Genomic DNA, 23,941 nt, shown 5'->3' on the forward strand with positions numbered 1-23,941 from the left:
AAATTTATTGGGCGATTCATGGATCGAACACCTGTTGCAAATTTTGCCATTAAGCTCCCTGTTAATAAACAGCAAGTTGTGCAAAAAAAAAAGTAGCATGTCTTTAATTCCTACACCATTAACACTATGTGGATGCAATTACCCCCATCTTACAAAACACAGATATCATGGTCCACATATGTATGAAGCTCACAGTATATTATAAATGTTGGCTGATGCTATACAGTAACCTATGCCTTGACACTGTAGCGCCATGAGGACCTCACTAGAACTCCAGACTGTCCAATCATATGAATGTTAAAATGTCCTTTTATAATGTGTAACCCACATTTTAAACTGGTAAAATAGGTTGCAATTTTTTATTTTATTTTTTTAATGTTGCCAAAGTGCCAGTGTAAAAAAATAATAATAAACTAACCTTATCTTTTAGCACCTCCTAAAAGCCAACACCACCACTCCATCCTCTTCCCTTGGCTGCAGCGGTGAATTTCCATAAACTGCTGCAGCCAATTACTTGCCTCAGCAGCACATGGTGTGAGACTTGTTGTGGCAGATGATTGGCTCAGTAGCATCCAGGACATCACCACTGCAGCCACAACAGAACCTCACTGGCTGCAGAGAGAGGAAGAACACAGAGCAATGGGGCTGGGTTGGAATGGGTATAGGACAGTTTTGTTTTACCAGGATCCCATAATTTATTTATTTTTTTACCCAAACACCTCACATTCACTTCAAAAAGGACCAGTCTGATCTCTTGACTTGTATTACCCATAATATAATCATGACTTTGTAAAAGTCTGCATGGTCATTCCTGCTATTTCTCTTAGCACCCAGCGGTCAGTTTTCATCATTCACCTCGTCAATGAGGGCTTAGCTCTACACAGTGGTGTTAGTGTCAGACTGAGCCTCCCTTAGGGCTCAAGCACATGACCGATGGCTGTTTTGCGGTCTGCAAATTGCAGATTTACAAAACATGGATACCAGCTGTGTGCATTCCAGAGTTTATGGAACGTCCTGCCCTCTATAGAACAGTCCTATTCTTGTCCGTAATGCGGACAAGAATAGGACATGTTCTATCTGTTGCAGGAACGGACATACAGATGCGGATAGCACACAGTCTGCTGGCTGCATCTTTTGCAGCCCCATTGAAGTGAAACGATCTGCATCAGACCTACATAAAAAAAATAAAAAATCAAATCCTCTTTCCCACGAACGATAAGGATTCTCTTGGGATCTGTTCAGGGGGAAAAAAAAATAAAAAACCCTGAAGAACTATCTACATCTCCTAGCAACCATTCACTTCTATTGAGCCAGGGCTGCGTGAAAAACGCAGAATTTAGAACATGCTGCGATTTTTCCTGAACGCATAAATGATGCGTGAAAGACAACGGTCATGTACACAGACCCATATAAATTTATGAAAGATGCCTTAGTTGCACAAACATATTTTCTTTCCGCTTCCATTCAGGGGGTTTTTACAGACCGTATGCAGAACCATTCACTTCAATGGGGCTATAGAAAATACAGAAGTTACTCTGTGTGCATTGCGTTTCCGTTTGTCGCATGGCCATTCCGCAAAAAAGTAGTGCATGTCCTATTGTCCGAAAATCACAGTCCGAGGCCCTATTCAAGTCAATGGGTCCGCAAAAAATACGGAACACATATATGGAACACCGTATTATGCAGATCCATACTGTAGTAATGCTATGCCCAGCCCATATTGCTTGTGTTTGGTGATTAATAAGTTACTGTTTCTGTATACAATCCGCAAAAAAAAAAAAAACAGATCAAATACGGAAACCATACGGATATGTTTTGTGCAATAACGGAACAGAAGAGGACTTAAATCAGAGAGAAGAAAAAACCACAGATACGGAACAACGGATCAGTGAAAAACGTACCGCAAAACAACGGTCATGTGCATGAGCCCTTATACCTGACAAGGGAAATGGTAATGTCCAGATTCTCCTAGGGCAGGGATCAGCAACCTTTGGCACTCCACCTGTTGCGAAACTACAATTCCCAGCATGCTCCATTCATTTCTAGGAGAGTTATTAGAAGAGCAGAGCAAGTATGCATGCTGGGAGTTGTAGTTTCACAACAGCTGGAGTCCGGGAGGTTATCTACCCCTGTCCTAGAGATTGTTGCAGTGCAGGAGCAAAATCCACACCAAATTCTGTGGATTGTGTTGCAGAATTCATGGCATAAGTGCTGGGAACGTCCTGCAGGTTGCACAGGCTGAAACCCATGGCATAAATTGACATGTTTTGGATTTAAAGATTTAATTGTGGAAATTTTTTGCAGTGTGTGAATGAGACTTAAAAAAAAATAATAATAAAAAAAAAATAATCTCATCCGCTTTAGACCTCCTGCACATAAACGTATTTTTTTCCCGTTTACGTTCCTTTTTTTTGCTTTCCGTATACGGAACAATTTCAATGGATCCGTGAAAAAAATTAAATATGGACAGTACTGTTCTATCAGGGGACAGATGTTACGCGCCACAAAAAAAACGTAATGCACACGGATGTCATCAGTATTTTTTGTGGACCGCAAAATACTGAAAGCCATACGGTTGTGGCAAGAGGCCTTAATGCCACTGTAGACGCTGCGGATTTGCCATGTACATGTGCTGTACCCTAAAAGGTATATTATGAAGTCTTCCCAACGCTATTCATGTTCACAAATAAGACACTGAGCCGCCACAGTTGAAGATTGATTGTATTTAACCATTTCATTCAAGTTCCAAGCAGCATCGTAATGACATTTACACAAAGCGGTTAAAGCAGGAACCGGCGGTACATTCCCAGAGATTTGTGTTCTGTACAATATAAAGAAACTCATTTAGTGATTTAACACCTGCCTCACTGGAAACCCCATATACGGGGCAGCAGGCAACATGCCGACTACATCATCGCTGATGGTTCAATATAAAAAACAGCTTTACAGCGCGCCCATCTTCATACACATGACTTTGGCAGCCGTTTTGTGAGCTCAATCCATATTCTGAGTGACACTGAGGCACCAAGTAAATATTGGTTAAGATGACAAAATGGTAGCCTCCGCCATATGCAAGTGATGGTAAAGGTTGACGTTTTAATGGGCATTTGTCACCACAATCCTAATTAAATATTACAATAATGTAATGGATATGCCATATTGCATAAGTAGTATATTCTTCATATTACTTACACAATAAGTAATTTAAGGGGATCACTGTATCACGTTTAGAAGCTTCTACATGCTGACAGCTGATTGGTCTGTCCTGTGACCTCACATTCACTGATGAGCGACCGTGAATGCGATTCGTCAAATCCCTTTTAACCGATTATAACTCGGGGTGGTGACAAATGCTCTTTAGGAGTCAGGATACAAAATAAAATGCAGCACATGGTAAAAAAGATACTGAGGCTTCATTAAGATCAATTCACATTTACAACGCTCTGTGCTACACACTATAAATACTATGCAGGTCTTGTGCCTCTTAGTTTCAATGTGGCCCTATAGATGTACTCTATTGGAAATACATTGGGGTGTCATATGGTTACGGAATATCACCGCTTCTCCCAGTTAATCAACCATATCCATATACATCAAAGAAAATGTGGATCAAAATATGTAAAGTTAGGAAATATATACCATATATTGAAAACAGGATAAAATAAATGTTTTAAACCAACACAAAATTATTTTATTTTTTTTAAAGAAAAGCTTCTTCATACCCCATGAGAACACACATGGTCACTATGCTCAGACAGCCCCGGTGATCTGGCATGTTACGACAACCTGACATGTCTGAACAGTTTCTTTTCTGGCCGGTGCTAGAATCGGGAAAACCTGGTTTCTCTTTAGATGAAATAAGGTCCAAATGAGAACGCCAAGCTCAGCCTCTCATTGCAGATTAGTTTTTCTAGCACAGATAAAATAAAAGCCATCAAACAAGTCAGGAATAAGATGTGTAAAGGCTAGGTCAGTCTTCACAACCAATTTGAATTGTTCCAATTGTATCTAAAATTAACTCAAAACAAGAAAGTTTTAATTAAAGACTATCATTTCGAATCTACAGTTCCAATGCAGACTCATCTCCATGGCAACAGACTACAAAAAAACCCTGTGTAGTCTGATCCTGAAGTTAAATGAGTTGGACCATCTCACACATGGGTGGCTTATCGCTATGTGGGACCTGCACCCAGCTCTAGATCGGAGGCCACACAGTGAAGAAGAGCAAATTACGTATGTACAGCCGCCGTCCATTCATTTCTACGGGAGTGACCAAGATAGCCGAGCGGCGAGCTCATCTGTTGTCAGAAGTCCCACAGAAATGAATGATAAGCGCACTGCACAAGCAATTCACTTCTATGGGGCTGACGGATGTAGCCCTTCTTCGACAGGCCCATAGAAATAAATGGAGCGCAGCAGCGCATGCACGGTCCGCTCTCCTTCACATTGCGGGCTCTGTTCTAGAGATAAGTGAAGGTCCCAACTCTTAGACCCGAACCTACCGGACATTGGTGGCATATCCTAGCAATATGCCACCAATGCTTGAGCTCCCTTTAAATTAAAAATTACCATCTACTTGCCTCCTATTTCTAGTTAACTTCGAGGTGCTTTCTAAGAACATGGGGACATGTGGAAAAGGGTATTAATACAGGATCAGACTACATTTTAGATAAAATTGAAGCAATAAAAATGGTTGCAATGATGTATATAACTAGGGATGAGCGAATTTTGAAGTTAGAGTTTGGGTTGGGGTATGTGCTGAATTGCGTTATAGATTCCGTTCCCATGGACCATAACGCAATTCAATGACTGTATGCCTTTAGAGGCATTCAGTTATTCATTCCGTCATAACAGAAGTCTATGGCCTGCATAAATCAATCCGTCCTGTTCACGTTATGCTGGAGTCCTCTCCTGCATAACGAAAACTGGACGGATCCATTATGCAGGCCATAGACTTCTATTATGACGGAATGAATAACGGAATACCTCTAAAGGCATACAGTCATTGAATTGCGTTATGGTCCGTGGTAACGGAATCCATAACGCAGTTCAGCACATACCCCAACCCGAACTTCAAAATATAAAGTTCGCTCGTCCCTATATATAACCTTTACGTATTATTTACATTCATAAAACACACCTAATGGTCGTCAGTATAGATCTTGTGTTAGTTCTCCTTTAACAACATATGTACAACTTAATGTTATATATTAAATTTCTTCCATACTGTACCTACCGACTTGGGAGGAACTGACTTTATGCTTAACTTTGGGCCAATTAAAAACCGAAACTACATAAAAAAATATCCCTGTTTCATACCTTTTATGCAAGGATGGTGGTGAATCTTAGAGAACAGTACTATACATATTGCACATTGCTCGCTAGCCCCAATGTCATCATCATCCAGCCGCTGAATGGTTAAGCCATCTCATAGCACAAGTAAATCATAAAAATATATATGTATATAAAAAGGAAAAAAATTAAATAAAAACTACAGACCGCTGTTCACAGAAAGCCAGTGTTCAGATTGCAAACATCTGCACGTGAAGCAGTTGTATCAGTGCACGACCGTATTGGACGGAGTTTGTGTGGACTGTTCCTGGAGTACGTTTTGCAGACGTGTGGAGCAATTACAGTATGTATAGCAGGCGTGTACACAAATGCTTTCTGCAAACCCTTCTTGTGCTTTACACGCAATGACCTGTAATTCTAGGAACCATTTTTTGGCAATGCAAATAAAAGGGGTTCCAATAAAGCTTGTGTTACACTGCATTGATTGCAACTCCATAGGTCAGTCTGACAAACCAGGATGGGTAAAAGAACTATATGAAACTAAATAATAACTCCTACAGTTGGATTTTTCCTTTTATATAAAGCTACCATAACAGTAATTATGGCAGAAAGTAGAGCTCATCATCCAAAATGCCCATCACAAGAGGTCCAAGCACCTCTACCTCTGCTGCATGCCTTCATTTAGGCATCAGATGGCTTAAAACTAACAAGGCAATGCAATTTTCCTGTGAACACCAAACGCTCTGCATGGCACAGTATTGTGCAGGGATCAGCAACCTCCAGCCATTGGGAAACAACAACTCCGAGCATGCTCCACTCACTTCTATTGGAATTCCAAGAGCTGAGCAACTGTGCATGCTGGGAGTTTCACAAAATCTGGTGTGCCGAAGGTTGCTGACCCCTGGTATAGTGCAACATAAATGAGAGGTTCAGAAACACTTCATATAGCCTGCAGCTGCACAGTGAATGTGAAGTGTCTGCCCTCTGGTGGCAGAATAGCAGCACTCCACTGCCGATTCGCTGGTGTCAGAAGAAATTCATAGGTTGCTTGTGTTCTTAAAAGGGGTTATCCAACCCCTATAATGACACCCCAATGCCCTGGCACCTTATATAGATTATACTTACCCTGCTCCCCAGCACCAGCGTCCCTTCTGATACCTGTATTGCCGCCAATGCATCTCCCCATTGTACAGATCAAAACAACCGGATACATGTGGGGGTGTGCGTCACCAATAGCATAGCGGGCGATACCTGCGAGAGGAAGATGCAGCGGCGGCTGTGCAGGGAGCAAAGTAGGTATAAACCTATATGAGGGGCACTGAGGAGGGGGAGGGTCATTATAGGCAGTTGGATAACCCCTTTAAAAGGGAGTCTGTCACCAAATTTTCACTCTGTCTCTAGTGAATGTCCTATAAAAGCAGTTTTAATTGTATGGAAAATGACTCCAATTTTCGCCAAAGCCTGCTGCCCCTCTCCGCGCTGTGTACCTCCCCTAAGCTGCAATAGTTTCCTCCCCCCTCCACCAAAGTCACTCTGATGCAGTGCTTCTCCACCGCTTGCTTCTCCAGAAGGCTGTTCCTGGCATCCTCCCCTGACGTCAGGGAGGTGCTTCTCCACTGCTTGCTCCTCCAGTAGGCTGTTCCTGGCATCCTCCCCCTCTCCCCTGACGTCAGGGAGGTGCTTCTCCACTGCTTGCTCCTCCAGTAGGCTGTTCTTGGCATCCTCCCCCTCTCCCCTGACATCAGGGAGGTGCTTCTCCACCGCTTGCTCCTCTAGTAGGCTGTTCCTGGCATCCTCCCCCTCTCCCCTGACGTCAGGGAGGCGCTTCTCCACCAGTAGGCTGTTCCTGGCATCCTCCACCGCTTGCTCCTCCAGTAGGCTGTTCCTGGCATCCTCCACCTCTCCCCTGACGTCAGGGAGGTGCTTCTCCACCGCTTGCTCCTCCAGTAGGCTGTTCCTGGCATCCTTCCCCTGACGTCAGGGAGGTGCTTCTCCACCCGTTGCTCCTCCAGTAGGCTGTTCCTGGCATCCTCCCCCTCTCCCCTGATGTCAGGGAGGTGCTTCTCCACCGCTTGCTCCTCCAGTAGGCTGTTCTTGGCATCCTCCCCTCTCCCCCGACGTCAGGGAGGCGCTTCGGAAAGTCTTGTGCAGGCAATGTATGTTGCACTTCCGGCGCATGCCCAAAACAATCCCCTTAGGTAACTCCCCACTAGAGGGAATGTTCTATGCAGAAGACAGAAGTGCAGCAATGTTTGCCAAAGCATCTCCTTGACGTCAGGGGAGAGGGGGAGGATGAGAGGCACAGCTTACAGGAGGAGCAAGCAGCAGGGAAGGGTTGCATCAGAGTGACATTGGAGCTTAAGGGTGGAACACCGCACGGGGACGGGTTGACGGCATGGGCACTTTGAAAAGTAAAGCACTTTACATCTATTGTCTCATACTATTAAAAGTGCTTTTCCAGGACATTCACTACAGACAGAAACAACAGAAGGTATGTCTAGCATGCTTGGGCAACGTTCTGCTGGCCATTGCTGATAGTTTAATGGGTGAAAATTTGGAGACAGACTCCCTTTAACCTGGATGTGGCGAGATGGCATAGCTGCCATAGTTTGAGAGGAAAATGCATTGAAATGGCCAAACAAAGCTATGAAAACGACATCAATATATGTTCCCGATATATAAAAAGGAGTGCTTAAACCGATTATCACAATATTTGTGACTTAAAAAAAAAAAATAACATATATACCACCTGAACACTAAAAACGGTGCCTGTAGTAACATTGTTAAACAGCAGCAATGACTATAGAGGTTATACGCTTTAACCCCACCAGCTGCCAGAGGGTACTGCACTGTAATAAATGGAGGATATGGCTAAAGATGGTTCGGTACTGTCTTCAGCGCTTCTTCACTGGAGCGATCAACATCAACATTCTGAAAGAAAATGGACAAAACATTAGAATTGGGAAAACACAAACCTGGCCTACAGAAGTCAAATCAATAACCAATCCTCCAGAATGATTAGGAAAAGTCATGCATCACTCCACTCACTATAAAATAGGGCTGATATCCCGTATGGGCAGCCAACAGCATACAGACTGAGGATTCATGCAGCAATGATCCCCGATTTATACAACGCCAGTCTTTACTAATTCTATATACACACATACTACTACTCACTATAGTTCCCATAATGGTCAATTAAGAAAGACCGTTCTAGTACCCACTGATGGACAGGGCCAGTAAAGCGTGCAAAAATATGATAGCAGGAGACCGGTATGTTATACAAGACACCCTCATATATACCTTCATCCTTTTCTACAATTATTTTCACTGTCTCTGTCCATTTTATCATAAGCTCCTTTCCATCACACTCACCAACCTGTTACACCTCCATTTCACTCTCTTCTTTCCTCCCCTATGTACAGCTCACATGCATTATTCACTTTCCTGATTCTTCTCAACCCATCATGTCCCAGGGTGCAGCACAATAAGCACTCTTACAAATCACACAGCCAAGCTCCCCTAACTTCATAACTTCCTTCTTACTAATTCTCTTAACCTGCTGGCCCTCATCGAAACTTAGATTCAGCAATCTGGCACTTCTGCTGCTCTCTTATGGTGGCCACATTTTTTGCATAACCCCAGACCTGACTACAGACATGGTGGTGGAGTCAGCATACTTCTTTCCCAACAGTGCACTTTCCAGGTCATATCCCCAGTACCATCTGGATCCCTTTGCTGTCTGGCTGCCACACTTGTCCTCAGAACCACCAACTCTCATTTTTGGTAACTAACATCCCCATAGACATCCCTGCTCTCTAGGACTTTCACAATTTTTTAATCAGACCCATAAAGACAGTAACACACTTGACTTAGTCTTCTTCCGGCTTTGCTCCATTTCTGACTTTACTAAGGTTAGTTTCACACTAGCGGCAGGGGACTCCGGCAGGCGAACAGCCTGTTGGATCAGTTCATGTGTGCCCCTAGACTAACTCACTGTCCCCATTGACTATAATGAGGCAGGGGTGGAGTTCCGGCGGCAGCACGGCAGCGCACAGTGAAAGGCAGCCAGACTAAAAGTACTGCATGCCGGAGTCCCCTGCCGCTAATGTGAAAGTGCCACAACCTTTTCTCCTTCAGTTTCCCAAGTCCTTATACATTTCAGCACACTCCTACTTATCAGACATTCAGAAATCTACATTCCATTGACACCAATAAACTGTCTCCAATCTCTTCTCTCTCCTGTCCAGAGCTGGCTGCAAAACACCATGACAACACCCTGGATGCAGTATTAAAGCAACCTAGGTTTACACCTCAAACTCGCTTTCTCCAGCAATTTTCCAAAAGCGCCGAGCGCCTATGGAGAAAAACCACACACCTCAAGATTTCTTCCATTATATTATGCTGACAAATTATAATTCTGCCCTTCACCCTGCCAAACAGACCTACTTTACAACCCTGATCTCCTCTCTATCCAATAATAAATAAAAAAAAGTCTCTTTTCACTCCCTACTTAGTTAAAAAGTGCAGGTAAGTAGTACAGACCTCTGTGCTGAAGACCTGGCCTCCTATTCAAACAACATTGAAAATATCCAGCAGGAAACAAGCTCCCCAAGTGTTATCTGTCTAACCGCTACTCCGATGCCTCCGCCCTGTGCCAATCAGTGCACTGGTTACCCATACTATGTAGGATTCAATTTAAACTGATAATTCTCACCCACAAAGCTATCCCGTTGCTATCAAGAATGGAGCCCCATAATGTATGGAAAGCCAGACGTGCATGTGTGGCCCTCTACTGACTTGTATGGAACTTCTCAAAATAGCCCAGCTCTAGGTCGGCTATTTTGAGAAGTCCCGTAGCTATTAGGCTAGGGCTACACGACATTTGTTGCACAACATTTTGTAGCACAAATGTCATGCGACAATCTTTATAATGATTGTCTACGGCATGCTGCACAAGTGTAGTTGTGCCCCATGTGTCACGCAACACGTCGTCAAGTAGCCTTAATGGAAAGGTCAATGTACATGCACAGCTTGTTCTCCGTTCCTGGCGGGTCCCTATTCTTGAGATGGAGGTGGGTCCCAGAGGGCGGACCCGCACCTATCAGAATATGCCATAAATGTCTATCATTATGCCATATGCCACGGATCCGTAAAATACAGATACCTTCTGTGTGCAATCCGTATTTCTCACTCCTATTGCGATAAATTACTATTTTTGTTAGTCAAACTGACAAGAACGAACATACGGTTGACAACCGTATGCTGTACTTTTTTTTTTTTTTTTATGAGCCCATGTTCAATCCACAAAAAATACGGATGGAAAATACGGTCGTGTGCATAAAGCCTAAATGTCCAGATGGGTCAAACCTTTAACTCAGGCACCCTCAAACTGCATCCCTCCAGATGTTTTAAAACTACAACTCCCACAATGCCCTGCTGTAGGCTGATACCTGTAGGCTGTTCGGGTATGCTGGGAGTTGTAGTTTTGCAACAGCTGGAGGGCCACAGTTTGAGGATGCCTGCTTTAACTGAAAGTGACGTGGCTTTGCTGGAAAGGTGGGGTGCCAGAATCGAGAAGCACTCACATTAGTAACTGTGGATCTGAGTGGACACTAGGGGGAGATCTGAGCACACTCATTTCTAAGCTGAAGGGGAACGGTAAAAATCCATATTGGTAGCGGCAGGCAGATGGAATTTAAAGGGGTTTTCAGAATTTTCAATCCATAGCCTACATGTGGGTCACACTTCCAACTCCCACATTAACATGCAGGTCTATTTTAAAACAACTGAATTAGTGAGGAAAACGTAAACCTGCCCAATTTATGTTTTGCTTGAGGGGCATTAAAATAGCATGTAGTGACAAAAATCTAGCCTGTGGGCAATGTAACTGGTCACCACATAACTACAACTATCAAAAGGCTTTATCCATACACCCTGGGCCGCACTGGTCATTTAGGGGGTTATTTGGCGACTGTGGTGACATGCAATGCTCTGTAATGACAGTGGAGGTCACTACAGAATATTCCGCTTTTCTAACAAATGTGTCTCTGCACGACTATTCATGTAGCTCTGAAACAGGGATGGCCAACCTGAGGCTCTCCAGCTGTTGCAAAACTACAACTCTCAGCATGTCCACACTGCCTACAGCAGGGCATGGTGGGAGTTGGAGTTTTACAACAGCTGGAGGGCCGCAGGTTGGACATCCTCGCTCTGGAATTTCTGCTTGTGCCTCTATCATCAGTTGTGGCTTGACATTGATAGCCATTGCAAACATTACTGTATATCATCCAATCTAAAGTTTTGATAGTATAATAAAGATGAAATGAAATGCTATAGCAGGGGGTCGGCAACCTCCGGCACTCCAGCTGTTGGAAAACTACAAATCCCAGCATGCACAATATGTTTGTATAGGAGTTCCAAGTACAGCTATGCAAGTATGCATGTTGGGCGTTGTAGTGTTCTCACAGCCGGAGTGCTGGAAGTTGCTAATCCCGGTGCTATAGTGCCCTAAAAGACTGGTTCCTTTTCTCCTGCTTATATAAATGATGAGGTCCCCAAACACTACCCCCTATATTCTAGCAATCACACACATGGCACACGTACTGCAGCTGGAGTACAAGGCCTTGCACATATACAATGGAGAACAGCAAGTTAATTCGCTGCAGATTTGATTATGAGATCAATTAAAACTTCAGACGATCCACAACTAGAATTGTACGGCTGTGGGATTTTTATATTCTCAAATTATAGACTTTCATGAAACTGCTTAAAATTAGAATAAAAGTGAGTGAAATTCACCAAGGATTGGTATTACATATGGCAGGATTATTAAACATGAATACAGGCACCATTATTGGGTCCACGGTGGTCAGGCACAGTTATCAGGGCTGCCTCGGGCGAGCGGGATATATCTACGTTCTAAAGGAGCAGAATATCAGACAATGATGATGCAGAATGGTAAATGAGTAACTTATCTATTGGCAATAAAAAGATGTCAACGTAGTTACAAGTAGCTGCCGTATAGAGAACATGTGCATCTGTGCAAAGGCCACCATGAGGTCACTATCATTACAGCAGGGATGGCCAACCTGCGGCTCTCCAGCTGCTGCAAAACTACAACTCCCAGCATGCCCAGTCTGCTTACTGCCATCAGCCTACAGCAGGGCATGGTGGGAGTTGTAGTTTTGCAGCAGCTGGAGAGCCGCAGGTTGGCCACGCCTGCACTACAGGATTTGAAAATATATAAAACTAAGACCCACAGCTGGACATCTACCCAAATACTATATTTTTGGCACACAACCACATCTTTTAATTCAGTTTTCCTCTATTCGAATTGTCTCATTACTAGATATGTTTCAGTTATAACAATAACATATGAATAGAAATGGGGCAAACATATTACTGCATCATTACTGCATTTATTTCCTACACCCATTTATGACCCGTGTGATGAATTACTGCAGAACACAGCAAAATCAGACTCGGAAAGTCCTATAAAAAAAAAAAAAAAAAAAAAAAAAAAAAAAAAAAGAAAATGCGTATAAAACTGGAAAAGATGTGTTCATCAGGGCAAGTAGAATTTTAGGTGACCAGGTTTTAGGCCCTGTTCTTCTCTGCAGAAGCGATCACACATTGCTGCATTTACATACTGTAGCTGGCCACAATTGTGTGGCGATTGCTCCGCATACGGGTTAAATCGGTTGTCCGGACCTTTAATATTGATGACCTATCCTTTGGAGGTCTGGCGCCTGGCACCGCTGCAGATCAGCTGTTTGAGGAGACGGAGCAAGCAGTGCGCATGTGCAGTCTCCCTTCTCTCTTCCTGCTCTCTCCAGTGTAGGTTTATGGGACAGCAGCAGCGGACAGGAAGAGGAGAGAGATGGCACGTGCACACTGACCATGCCATCTCCTCATACAGCTGATCGGCGGGGGTCCAACACCTGGCACCTGAGGATAGGCCATCAATAGAAAAAGCCCGGACAACCCCTTTAGGCTACATTCACACGCCCATATTCTTTGTGGTACGCAAAATGCAGATCTGCAAAATACGGATATCGCCCATAGGACATGTTCTAGAATTTGCGGAATGGCTGCACGTACTCAGACAGCACACGGATGACATCCGTGTGCCTTCCGCATTTTCTGTGTCCCCAAAGATATGAATGGGTCCGCTTGCAATCTGCAAAAAATGTGGATCGGAAGCGGACAGAAGATATTGTCGTGTGAATCTAGCCTTATGTTGACCCTGCTCTACAACGTGTAGTACCCAACTACTAACCTTAGAAGCTGGCTCAGATTTGGCCAGGTCTGATCTAAGGTCACTGCTCAAGAAGCCAAAATACGGAAGACACGGAAATAAAATGGGATTTATTGGAAGATCGTGAGGGAGAGAACACAATAATCTTAGGCTACTTTCACACTTGCGTTCGAGGCTCCGCTTGTGAGTTCCGTTTGAAGGCTCTCACAAGCGGCCCCAAACAGATCCGTCCAGCCCTAATGCATTCTGAGTGGATGCGGATCCGCTCAGAATGCATCAGTCTGGCAGCGTTTGTCCTCCGCTCCGCTCAGCAGGCGGACACCATGGACTCCATGAAGAGAGACTGCAAAATGAAATAATGTCGGAATGGATTGGTCACAACAAAGTCCGTACATAAACCCAGAGGAGGTGCAAGACCTAAAGCTGTAGGTTATGTACAAGCCTACTAATGTATCAGCGTTACAGCAGAAAAACGAGATTTTTGTATAACTTACCAGTAAAATCTCTTTCTCGCTCTTTCCTTGGGGGACACAGAAGACCTTGGGTATAGCTCATCTCCATAGGAGGCGTGACACTAAGTGAAAACTGTTAAGCCCCTCCTCCACAGCTATACCCTCAGCCTGGAGAGAGAGACTGCCAGTTGCGTGTCCAAGCAGTGAGAAAAGGCAAAGTCCAACAAGGAACCAACAAGCCAACTACCCAACGGGTAACAAAAACTTGGAAACAGTACAGAGAAAAACAATGAATGGGTGGGTGCTGTGTCCCCCAAGGAAAGAGCGAGAAAGAGATTTTACTGGTAAGTTATACAAAAATCTCGTTTTCTCGCCCAGTTTCCTTGGGGGACACAGAAGACCTTGGGACGTTCAAAAGCAGTCCAAAAGGGGGAGGGACCACAGCACCAAGGTGAAGCACCCGAAAGGCATCAATGAACCGCCGCCCGCAAACCCAGGCGGGGCAGGCAGCATCTGCCAAAGTCAGAGTATGCACCCTGTAGAACTTGTCAAGGCGTGCAAGGTAGACCTGTGGCCGCCTTGCCCAAATGCATGGCCGAAGCCCAATGCCTCCGGCCCAGGAGGCACCGACCGCTCAGGTGAAATGAACGGTGACACCAAGACAGAACCCTGCCCTAGGTGCGGGAACCTCAGCAATAGCCAATCTGAGCAAGCGGAGGACAACCACCCTGGAGTCCGTCAACCCTATGCACAGACCTCCTGGAAACCCAAGAGGCCGAACATCTACAAGAGTCGGAGAACTCCAAGGAAAAAAACGGCAAGGCCCAAACAACGTCCAAATAGGTGAGGTGTTGAAGCGAAAGGCAAACACCACCTTCAGAAGGAAGGAAGGAAGGAACGAACGAACGAAGAAAAACGGGATGTAGAACAGCCCTGTCCTGGAAAAGACAGAAGGCTCGTAACAAAAGAAGGGCCATTCCGGCACCCGTCAGAGAAACGACTGATACAGAACACAACCGTACCGGACAGAGGGGTTAGAGAGAACCTCTGTAACGGCCCCAAGGACAAGATTGGAGCGCCGAGAGCTCAGTATATAGTCCCAGGGCGGTACCGAAGGACAGTACAGAGGAACCAAAGAGCCACTCCGAGGAAGGAGGTCTTGGCAGGCCCAGAGGGCCGGGAACGCTGGAAGAGGAAGAACAGCGCCGACACTAGACACCCCAAGTAAACGACAGAACCATGGGGAGAGAAATTCAGAGTGGGGAATGCACAGCTCCCCACAGAACCCCATACAAAAAAACCCCAAGCCTTACGACAGATCCTGGACGAAACACAGCCAGGAGTGGACAGTAGCGAACCCGCTGGAGTCGCCTGGCAAGCGGGCGAAAACCCAATGTGATCAGGCGCAGACCAGTAACACGGGCAGAAGGGTCGACAAAACTAGCCCCGTCGGCCCTCGAACAACGTTGTCCCGTATCCACCCGAGTGGGGGAGCAGAGGACAGATGGAAAAAACCCAAAGGATCCGCCAGATACCAGGAGAAGACAGGCAAAAGTCCATGCTGATGTAACCACGTTGTACAGCCCCGGTGTGGGAGATCAAAGGACAATCTGGATCGAAAAAGGTAGTCCCCCCAAGTTATCAAGAAGGCAAGTCTACAGCAGGACCATGCAATCTGCACTCAGCGGGAGGACAGCACGCGGTAGACTCAGTAAATAGGCACACAGCTAATACAGCCAGTGTGAACCAGGGAGACAGCACGAGGCCAAAAGGAACACCGGAACCATCCACATGAACAACCATGCTCTCCCCAGAGGGGAGGACAGTGAAAGAACAGCCTCTGAAGTCCGGCGGGAAGCCACATCGGAGTGATCCGTACCGAGCGGGAGCCAAACAAAGCCGGCGAGATAAGGCAGCGGAGACAGAGGCCGGCATAACACCCTCCAACCGAAAGGAGGAGGGGAGGGCAACAGGGAAGCCATAGGCCAGCTGAAAAGCAGAACCCGCTACACTGAGAGACGCCCGGTCCACCGCCTCGCAGAAGGCGAATACCTTGGCGAACCCAAGGCGGAGGTCCTCCGGACCTGGGTAATCGAGCACCCAAGAGAAGTTGGGTGACCTTCCAGAGAATAGCAGCCCGAACCTGGCAGCAGATCAGACAGAAGCGCAGAGGCGCCAAGACGAAGGACTCATACCACACTGCATCCGAAGAGGAGGAAATTGCAGCAGGCAAGGGAATCGCAGTCCTGTACGAGCCAACGAAGAATTCGAGAGGCGCTGCAGACAACAGCACTCTCGAGCATGTGACCACTAGCGCAGGGGAACAATGCCGCGGGAGAACGAATGGGTACGCATCTAGGGACCACGAACACACCCCGGGCGGAAGGGCCACGAAAGGAATGAGTACCACCCAGCCAGGTGCAGTAGCGAACAAGTAGAGCCCGTCTACTGATAAAAAAGGTAGGTACCTTGAATACATTGGGCATTCATCTGCTGTTTGTTGGACACCACCTCAGGCCCACACAGTTGGACCGAATGAGCTCTTTAGAGAATAGTGCAAGGCTTGCTGGAAGCACCATATCCCAAGAGAAAAAAGTACATCTCAGGATAAAGGGGGGCATACGGACGAGCAGCCCCGTAAGCAGTGAGAAGGCCAACCCACCAATGGGAGGAGAAGGCATACACGGCCCAAACAACGGATAGAGCGCACAAGAAAGTCCGCCCACTGCAAAAATAGTCACTCAGCGAAGAATCAGCCAGAGTCCAACCGTAGCAATGGAAGTGCAAAGTGCAACCCGAAAGGTAGTCATGCACAAGACTAGCACGGCATGCGATGGAACGCAAACAGTCCGCCCAGAAAAGGGGGAAAATGTACCTGGCAACCACTGCAGAGGCCTGCCCAAAAAAAAAAAAAAAAAAAAGGGGGGGATGCCAAGGCCAGAACCTACTCCGGAAAGGTAGGACATACCATACTCCGCCCAGAAGGGGGCCATGCCCATGGCCGCACATATCCAGCAGAACGCAGGAAGGTCCACTTTAGTGAAAGGGGGCATGCACAGGTTATTCTATCATTAAGTGATTGTGCAAAAAAAATCCACCCAACACCGAATGTCGTGAGAGTGCACCACTCCTCCAATGACGGGGGACGTGTACCAGTCCAGCACAGCATAAACAAGGACAGCCGTGGATCGTGTGAGCGTGCAAAATGCCGCCCATGGAATAATGGGGGGTTAAGCACAAGACCAGCACCGTATCCAATGGAAGTGCCAGCATTCCACCCAAGTTAGAGGGCAGGCTCCTGACCGGCAACGCATCCAGTGAGTGCAGTATTCCGCCCAGAAAAGGGGGTCATGCACATGGCCAGCCACGCATCCAGTGAGAGCGCCGCCATGGATGAGAGTGCACGTATGTCGCCTGAGGAAAGGAGACATGTCCATGGCCGGCAGCGAATCCAGTGAGAGTGCGGCACACCACCTACGGAAGGGGGGGTGGTCATGCAGATGGCCTGCAACGGAACCAGTGAGAGTGCAGTGTACCTATGAAAGGGGTTCACGCACACGGCCGGCACCGTATCCGGTGAAAGTGCAGTATTCCGCCTATGGAAGGTTTCATGCACATGGCCGGCAGCGAATCCAGTGTTCCGCCCATGGAAGGGGAACGTGCACAAGGCCGGCACCGTAACCGGGGAAAGTGCAATATACCTCCTTATCCGGGGAGAGTGCAGTAGACCTCTCATGGAAGGGGTTCATGCACATGGCCAGCACCGTATCCGGTAAGAGTGCAATATTCCACTTATGGAAGGGTTCATGCACAAAGCCGGCAGCGAATCCAGTGAGTGCAGCGTCCCGCCTGTGGAAGGGGGTCGTGCATATGGCCAACACAGCATCCGGCGAGAGTGCAGCAGTCCGCCTAGAAAAGGGGGATCATGCATGAGGCCAGGCCGCAGCCAGGGAGAGTGCAGTATTCCGCCTAGGAAGGAGGGTCATGCACCTGCAGCCACCAGAACTGGAGTGGGTGACGAAGTCTGGTCAGAAAAAAATCTGCATGCACTTGGCCAGCGCCGAATCCCGGGCGAGGGCAAGAAAAAACCGCCTGGGAGGCGCCGCGGCCGGGGAACACGACACACCGCCTAAGAGAGGGGGGCATGCATACAGACAGCAGTACTGAATGATGAGGCTCCCGCATCCTGCGCAGCCCACAAGTCCAGTTATTTAAAACAAAATAATAGTATTTTTTTTTTTTTTTTTTATTATTATTATCATTTATTTATTAATATTACAGCCTCCCTGAGGCAGAAAGGGGGCCACCATACAGGGGCACAGGTCGTACAGGCCCTCAGGAGCCGGCCAGTACCCCAAGGGTTAACCGGCATCTGGCCTGGGGGCGGCGCAGCGAACCCCTGGGGGTGGGGGAACCTCCAGGCGGGAAGAATCCGCGCCTGGAGAGTTCCCGCCCCCCCCCCCCCAGAGGCCAGAATGTTGCGGCCTAGCAGGCCGTGAAGCCGGGGCCTAAATTTTTGCGTCGCCCGGCTGACCGGGGCCGCAAGTATTTAAAGTATCGGCCGGGCCTAAGCCGGCCGCGGGAGCACCCGTACCGGTCGCGGGTGCCCAACCCGAGCGCCGGAAGTGCGCAGCAGGCCGCTAAACAAACTATGCAGCGCCCCGGCCGGCCGCGCCGCCATGGATGAGAGAATGCACCGACGGCCGGCCGGGACCCGTTGGAACACAGCGCTATCCAATGCCGGCTGCGGGAGCCCACCCGGGAGAATCAGGGACCCGAGAGGAGCGTGAGGTGCGGCCCAGTAGGCCGCGATGTCTGGGCCCAAAGTTGCGGCGTCCGGCCAACCGGACGGATGGTCGGCCGGCCCAGTTATAGCATAGTGCGCACATGCAATGCAGACCGCGGGTGCTCACCCCGCGGCCCGGAAAAGTCAGGGGCCCGAGGAAAGAGCACCGGATGGTGCGGGCCAGCAGGCCGCGAAGCCTGGACTAAATTTTGGCTGCGCCCAGGATTACCCATGCCGTCAGGAGCGGCAGCAGGTCCTGAGCAGCGCACCGGTAAGCGCCCCCTCTTCGGTATGATCTATGGCGGGAGAGAGAGGGAGCAGATTGCCGCCTTGCGGCACCCCAGGGACCACCCTAGGTCCAGCAGGGCCACCCTATAGCCACTCTGCTATAAGAGACAAACATATGAAAACTGTCTTAGGTAAAGCAATGGGTAATGCCTAAACCTTGCACCTCTCCGCTCTCGGATAGGCTACCAGTATGGGGGGTCAGTCACGCAGGAGACCGGGGAGGGAGGGGACGTAGGGCTGGAGAAGCCACTCTCTCACCACAGATGTCTTCGCCCTCGGTCCGTTCCAGCAGGGTCGCCCCTTCAGCTACTGGCACCGTAGTGGCAGGACGCTGGAAGAGGGGCTTGGCGTGCGGGCGACCCTTGCGCTGGCGGGATGCAGGGGAGCTGGGCTGCCCTGGTCCACCTTGCCTTCTGTGGGGGAGGCAGCAGTGCGGATGACCGGCACTGGCGCAGCTCAACCCCGGGAGAAACAGAGAGGTCTAGTGCGTCTCTGTTGTCCCGTATTCTGGAACAAAAAGAAAAGAAAAAGTAAAAATCAAAAATTTTAAAAACAACAAAGGAGAAAAGAGCCCTGCAGAGCAGGGAGTGTCTTGCCTCCTTGGACACTAAGCAAAAACTGGCAGTCTCTCTCTCCAGGCTGAGGGTATAGCTGTGGAGGAGGGGCTTAACAGTTTTCACTTAGTGTCACGCCTCCTATGGAGATGAGCTATACCCAAGGTCTTCTGTGTCCCCCAAGGAAACTGGGCGAGAAACAATAATTGAGTAAAATTCCTGAAGGATGTTTTTTTCCCCCCACAGGGGTGACATAGATGTCCCTTCTATAAATGCAGTAATAATGCAGGAACAGTTCAGTTTACAGTCAGGCCCAGGTTATGGATGAAGTGTCCCTTACCTCAGGTTTATCCCTGTGCGTGTTTACTGCATCCACATTTAGACAGACCGCTTCCACTTTACAACCTGTTAGAGGACACCGACAAGTTAGTAACTTTACAAAACTAAAAATGTTCATAGATCCAATTAAAATTAAGAGGCTACCTGGGTCATGGCATAACATATGAGATTTTATACTACAAGTTATACCAGTACACCAAGCTGTACGACATACATTACAACAAAACTAGCAACAGTCACCAAAACTAACAGGAGAATCCGGACAGTGGATCCGCTAGAAGTTCTACTGGTACAATGGGATAATCATGAGGCACCGCAGAAGCTGCACCCAATCCCGCCAGACTCTGGGTGGGGAACGTCACAGACCACTTCTGCCGTAAGCACACAGCAGCTGTCACACAATGAAACTATAGGCAGCTAGCAATAAACCCAATGGATGCCCATATTTAAAGTGCCATCCGAGGTAGGCTGATGAGTCTGGAGCAATGCGCAAGAAAATACTTTAACCACTTCAGCCCCGCTAGGTGAAACCCCCTTCATGACCAGAGCACTTTTTACACTTCGGCACTACACTCTTTTCACCGTTTATCGCTCGGTCATGCAACTTACCACCCAAATTAATTTTACCTCCTTTTCTTCTCACTAATAGAGCTTTCATTTGGTGGTATTTTATTGCTGCTGACATTTTTACTTTTTTTGTTATTAATCAAAATGTAACGATTTTTTTGCAAAAAAATGAAATTTTTCACTTTCAGCTGTAAAATTTTGCAAAAAAAACGACATCCATATATACATTTTTCGCCAAATTTATTGTTCTACATGTCTTTGATAAAAAAAAAATGTTTGGGCAACAAAAAAAATGGTTTGGGTAAAAGTTATAGCATTTACAAACTATGGTACAAAAATGTGAATTTCCGCTTTTTGAAACAGCTCTGACTTTCTGAGCACCTGTCATGATTCCTGAGGTTCTACAATGCCCAGACAGTAGAAAACCCCCACAAATGACCCCATTTCGGAAAGTAGACACCCTAAGGTATTCGCTGATGGGCATAGTGAGTTCATAGAACTTTTTATTTTTTGTCACAAGTTAGCGGAAAATGATGATGATTTTATTTTTTTTATTTTTTCTTACAAAGTCTCATATTCCACTAACTTGCGACAAAAAATAAAAAATTCTAGGAACTTGCCATGCCCCTCACGGAATACCTTGGGGTGTCTTCTTTCCAAAATGGGGTCACTTGTGGGGTAGTTATACTGCCCTGGCAATTTAGGGGCCCAAATGTGTAAGAAGTACCTTGCAATCAAAATGTGTAAAAAATGGCCTGCGAAATCCGAAAGGTGCCCCTTTGCCCACCTTGGCTGCAAAAAAGTGTGACACATCTGGTATCGCCGTACTCAGGAGAAGTTGGGCAATGTGTTTTGGGGGGTCATTTTACATATAACCATGCTGGGTGAGAGAAATATCTTGGCAAAAGACAACTTTTCCCATTTTTTTTTTATACAAAGTTGGCATTTGACCAAGATATTTTTCTCACCCAGCATGGGTATATGTAAAATGACACCCCAAAACACATTCCCCAACTTCTCCTGAGTACGGCGATACCACATGTGTGACACTTTTTTGCAGCCTAGATGCGCAAAGGGGCCCAAATTCCTTTTAGGAGGGCATTTTGAGACATTTGGATCCCAGACTTCTTCTCACACTTTCGGGCCCCTAAAAAGCCAGGGCAGTATAAATACCCCACATGTGACCCCACTTTGGAAAGAAGACACCCCAAGGTATTCAATGAGGGGCATGGCGAGTTCCTAGAATTTTTATTTTTTTTGCATAAGTTAGCGGATATTGATTTTTTTTTGTTTTTTTCTCACAAAGTCTCACTTTCCGCTAACTTAGGACAAAAATTTCAATCTTTCATGGACTCAATATGCCCCTCACGGAATACCTTGGGGTGTCTTCTTTCCGAAATGGGGTCACATGTGGGGTATTTATACTGCCCTGGCTTTTTAGGGGCCCTAAAGCGTGAGAAGAAGTCTGGAATATAAATGTCTAAAAATGTTTACGCATTTGGATTCCGTGAGGGGTATGGTGTGTCCATGTGAGATTTAATTTTTTGACACAAGTTAGTAGAATATGAGACTTAGTAAGAAAAAACAAAAACAAACAAAAAATTTCCGCTAACTTGTGCCAAAAAAAATGTCTAAATGGAGCCTTACCAGGGGAGGGGTGATCAATGACAGGGGGGTGATCAATGACAGGGGGGTGATCACCCATATAGACTCCCTGATCACCCCCCTGTCATTGATCACCCCCCCTGTAAGGCTCCATTCAGACATCCGCATGATTTTTTACGGATCCATGGATACATGTATCGGATCCACAGAACGCATGCGGACGTCTGAATGGAGCCTTACAGGGGGGTTATCAATGACAGGGGGTGATCAGGGTAATCACCCCCCTGTCACTGATCACCCCCCCCTGTAAGGCTCCATTCAGACATCCGCATGATTTTTTACGGATCCATGGATACATGGATCGGATCCACAGAACGCATGCGGACGTCTGAATGGAGCCTTACAGGGGGGTTATCAATGACAGGGGGTGATCAGGGTAATCAGGGTGATCACCCCCCTGTCACTGATCACCCCCCCTGTAAGGCTCCATTCAGACATCCGCATGATTTTTTACGGATCCATGGATACATGGATCGGATCCACAGAACGCATGCGGACGTCTGAATGGAGCCTTACAGGGGGGTTATCAATGACAGGGGGTGATCAGGGTAATCACCCCCCTGTCACTGATCACCCCCCCCTGTAAGGCTCCATTCAGACATCCGCATGATTTTTTACGGATCCATGGATACATGGATCGGATCCACAGAACGCATGCGGACGTCTGAATGGAGCCTTACAGGGGGGTTATCAATGACAGGGGGTGATCAGGGTAATCAGGGTGATCACCCCCTTCACTGATCCCCCCCTGTAAGGCTCCATTCAGACATCCGCATGATTTTTTACGGATCCATGGATACATGTATCGGATCCACAGAACGCATGCGGACGTCTGAATGGAGCCTTACAGGGGGGTTATCAATGACAGGGGGTGATCAGGGTAATCAGGGTGATCACCCCCCTGTCACTGATCACCCCCCCTGTAAGGCTCCATTCAGACATCCGCATGATTTTTTACGGATCCATGGATACATGGATCGGATCCACAGAACGCATGCAGACGTCTGAATGGAGCCTTACAGGGGGGTGATCAATGACAGGGGGGTGATCAATGACAGGGGGGTGATCAATGACAGGGGGTGATCAATGACAGGGGGTGATCAGGGAGTGTATATGGGTGATCACCCGCCTGTCATTGATCACCCCCCTGTAAGGCTCCATTCAGACGTCCGTATGCTTTTTGCGGATCCGATCCATGTATCCGTGGATCCGTAAAAATCATACGGACGTCTGAACGGAGCCTGACAGGGGGGTGATCAATGACAGGGCGGTGATCAATGACAGGGGGGTGATCAGGGAGTTTATATGGGGTGATCATGGGTGATCAGGGGTTTATAAGGGGTTAATAAGTGACGGGGGGGGGGGGGGGGTGTAGTGTAGTGTGGTGTTTGGTGCGACTGTACTGACCTACCTGAGTCCTCTGGTGGTCGATCCTAACAAAAGGGACCACCAGAGGACCAGGTAGGAGGTATATTAGACGCTGTTATAAAAACAGCGTCTAATATACCTGTTAGGGGTTAAAAAATTCGGATCTCCAGCCTGCCAGCTTACCTTCCGTTCCTGTGAGCGCGCGCGCCTGTGTGCGCGCGTTCACAGGAAATCTCGCGTCTCGCGAGATGACGCATATATGTGTGACTGTGCGCCAGCCTGCCACCTCCGGAACGCACATGTGCGTTAGGCGGTCCGGAGGTGGTTAAAGGGCTTACGCCATGACTGAAGTAAGAAATGAAAACCATAT

At 47.2% G+C, this 23,941-nt stretch overlaps 1 protein-coding gene across 3 annotated transcripts in view; it reads right to left on the bottom strand.

The window, feature by feature from the left end:
• Positions 1–5,657: 5,657 nt before the first annotated feature.
• Positions 5,658–23,941, bottom strand: part of LOC122943964 (6-phosphofructo-2-kinase/fructose-2,6-bisphosphatase 4-like) — an 86,196-nt gene continuing 67,912 nt past the window's right edge. For 2 of the 3 annotated variants that reach the window (XM_044302130.1, XM_044302127.1), the window contains exons 13-15: positions 19,973–20,037; positions 12,144–12,213; positions 5,658–8,223 (exon numbers count right to left, since the gene is read on the bottom strand). In XM_044302130.1, coding sequence (XP_044158065.1) covers positions 8,216–8,223; positions 12,144–12,213; positions 19,973–20,037 — 143 coding nt within the window. In that variant the 3' untranslated portion in view covers positions 5,658–8,215. The remainder of the gene's footprint in view (positions 8,224–12,143; positions 12,214–19,972; positions 20,038–23,941) is intronic. The other variant, XM_044302128.1, reaches the window with a different exon arrangement.

This window comes from Bufo gargarizans, chromosome 7 (assembly GCF_014858855.1).
Source record: "Bufo gargarizans isolate SCDJY-AF-19 chromosome 7, ASM1485885v1, whole genome shotgun sequence".
Lineage (NCBI taxonomy): Eukaryota > Metazoa > Chordata > Amphibia > Anura > Bufonidae > Bufo > Bufo gargarizans.